Source organism: Aptenodytes forsteri, unplaced genomic scaffold (assembly GCF_000699145.1).
Source record: "Aptenodytes forsteri isolate BGI_AS27 unplaced genomic scaffold, ASM69914v1 Scaffold276, whole genome shotgun sequence".
In the NCBI taxonomy this organism is placed as follows: Eukaryota; Metazoa; Chordata; class Aves; order Sphenisciformes; family Spheniscidae; genus Aptenodytes; species Aptenodytes forsteri.
The window spans coordinates 670,977-672,844 of record NW_008795479.1 but is presented as its reverse complement, the minus strand read 5'-3'; the positions used below and the strand labels follow the sequence as shown (position 1 = coordinate 672,844).

General features: G+C 66.0%; 2 protein-coding genes across 2 annotated transcripts in view; both read right to left on the bottom strand.

The window, feature by feature from the left end:
* The window catches only part of ATP1A2 (ATPase Na+/K+ transporting subunit alpha 2), a 36,270-nt gene that overhangs the window by 13,469 nt on the left and 20,933 nt on the right, over positions 1–1,868 (bottom strand). The gene's annotated exons all lie outside the window — the stretch shown is intronic.
* Positions 2–1,796, bottom strand: KCNJ9 (potassium voltage-gated channel subfamily J member 9; the record flags this gene model as incomplete). Its single annotated transcript, XM_009281228.1, has 2 exons — positions 902–1,796; positions 2–27 (listed from the first exon to the last, which is right to left on the bottom strand). Coding segments are annotated over exons 1-2 (921 nt in total), but the record flags the coding sequence as incomplete, so codon positions are not given.

Genomic DNA, 1,868 nt, shown 5'->3' with positions numbered 1-1,868 from the left:
ACGAGCTCCGAGCCTGGCACGTCATCCCTGCGCCAGGCAGCCGGTGGGCAGCCGGTGGGCACCCGTCCCCAGCCCGGGGCCGGGGGAGCTGGCGGGGTGCCCCCCCCGGCAATGGGGAGGCGCGAAGGGCACCCTGACCCCGGTTGGGGGGGCTGTGCTGCACCCGCTGCCGGGAGCACCCCAATATGCGAAGCATGCGGTGCACGGAGGACCCCAACCTGTGCTGCACCCGCTGCAGGGAGCACCCCAATATCTGCAGCACCCAGTGCATGGGGTCCCCTGGTCCTGGCTGGGGGCTGGGGTCTGCACAGCACCCGGTGCGAGGGGCACCCCGATATGTGCAGCACCCATTATGAGGGGCATCCCAATCCCGGCTGGGGGGGGTCTGTGCTGCACCCAGTGCATGGGACACCCCAGTGAAGAGGGGACGGGCTGGGACGTCAGGGGCTGTCACCGTCATCGGGGTCCCCTCCCCAAGCTCCTCGTGGGGCCAGGCCAGGCAAAGGCTTCCCATGGGGGGGGAAGGGGGGACAGGGGAAGGCTGCCCCCCAGTCCTGCAATGGGGTTATTCTGGGTGGGGGGACCCACATCCAGGCCGAGCTTGGGGGCAAGGGTGGATTTGGGGTCACCTCCCAGCCAGGACCAGGCAGGAACACACTGTGGGCCACAGGGTTGAGATGTCCCCATGCAGGTGAGATGTCCCCACGGAGATATCCCCATGGAGGTGAAGTGTCCCCATGAGGTGTCCCCATGGAGATGAGGTGTCCCCATGGAGATATTCCCACGGAGATGAGGTGTCCCCATAGAGATGAGGTATCCCCATGGAGATGAGGTGTCCCCATGGAGATGAGATGTCCCCAAGCGCATCCCACCCCCCAGCCGCCGGCGGTGTCCCCGTTACCTGTGGCCTCCACCATCCCCTCGAGGATGACGACGATCTCGAAATCGTCCTTCTCCAGCTGGTGCCGCGAGACGTCCCAGAAGGGGCTGCGCTCATCGATCTCGTGGCTGATGATGAGGGGCGAGACGAGGAAGAGGCGGTCGTCGCCCGTCTCGAAGCCCACGCTCAGATCGGTCTGGTCCAGGGGGATGAACTCGCCCTCCTGCGTCTGCTTGGACTTGATGAGCTTGGCGCGGATGGAGGCCTCCACGATGTGCGAGTCCCGCAGGTCACCCACGCGAAACATCAGGCAGAGGCGGTCGTCCCGCAGGGAGACCACGGCATGGGAGGAGAAGACCAAGGTCTCGGCTCGTTTGTTGGGCTGGGAGATCTTCACGAACATGCAGCCCACCATGAAGGCGTTGACCATGGAGCCCAGGATGGCCTGGAGCAGCAGCAGCACGATGCCCTCGGGACACTTGTCGGTGATGACGCGGTGTCCGTAGCCGATGGTGGTCTCCGTCTCGATGGAGAAGAGGAAGGCGGAGACGAAGCCGTTGAGGTTGTTGACGCAGGGTGTCCAGGCGTGGTCCTCCAGGTGGTCCAGGTCCCCCCGGCAGTAGGCGATGAACCACCAGATGAGGCCGAAGAAAAGCCAGGTGACGGCGTAGGCGAGGATGAAGACGAGGAGGCTGAAGCGCCACTTGAGGTCCACCAAGGTGGTGAAGATGTCGGTGAGGTAGCGGTAGGTCTCCCGCACGTTCCCGTGCTGCACGTTGCACTTGCCGTCCTTCTCCACGTAACGCTGGCGCTTGCGGGTGCCGGCCCCCTGCCGTCGGGGGGGGACTGGGGGGGGCTTCGCCTCCCCGGGGACCCCCTCGGGGACCCCGCAAAAGGCGGCGTTGTCCTGCGCCATCGCCCCTCAGAGGCTGCGGGGGGGGAAGGGGTTAATGGTGCCACTCGCCTCCTTCAAACTGGGGGGACCGGG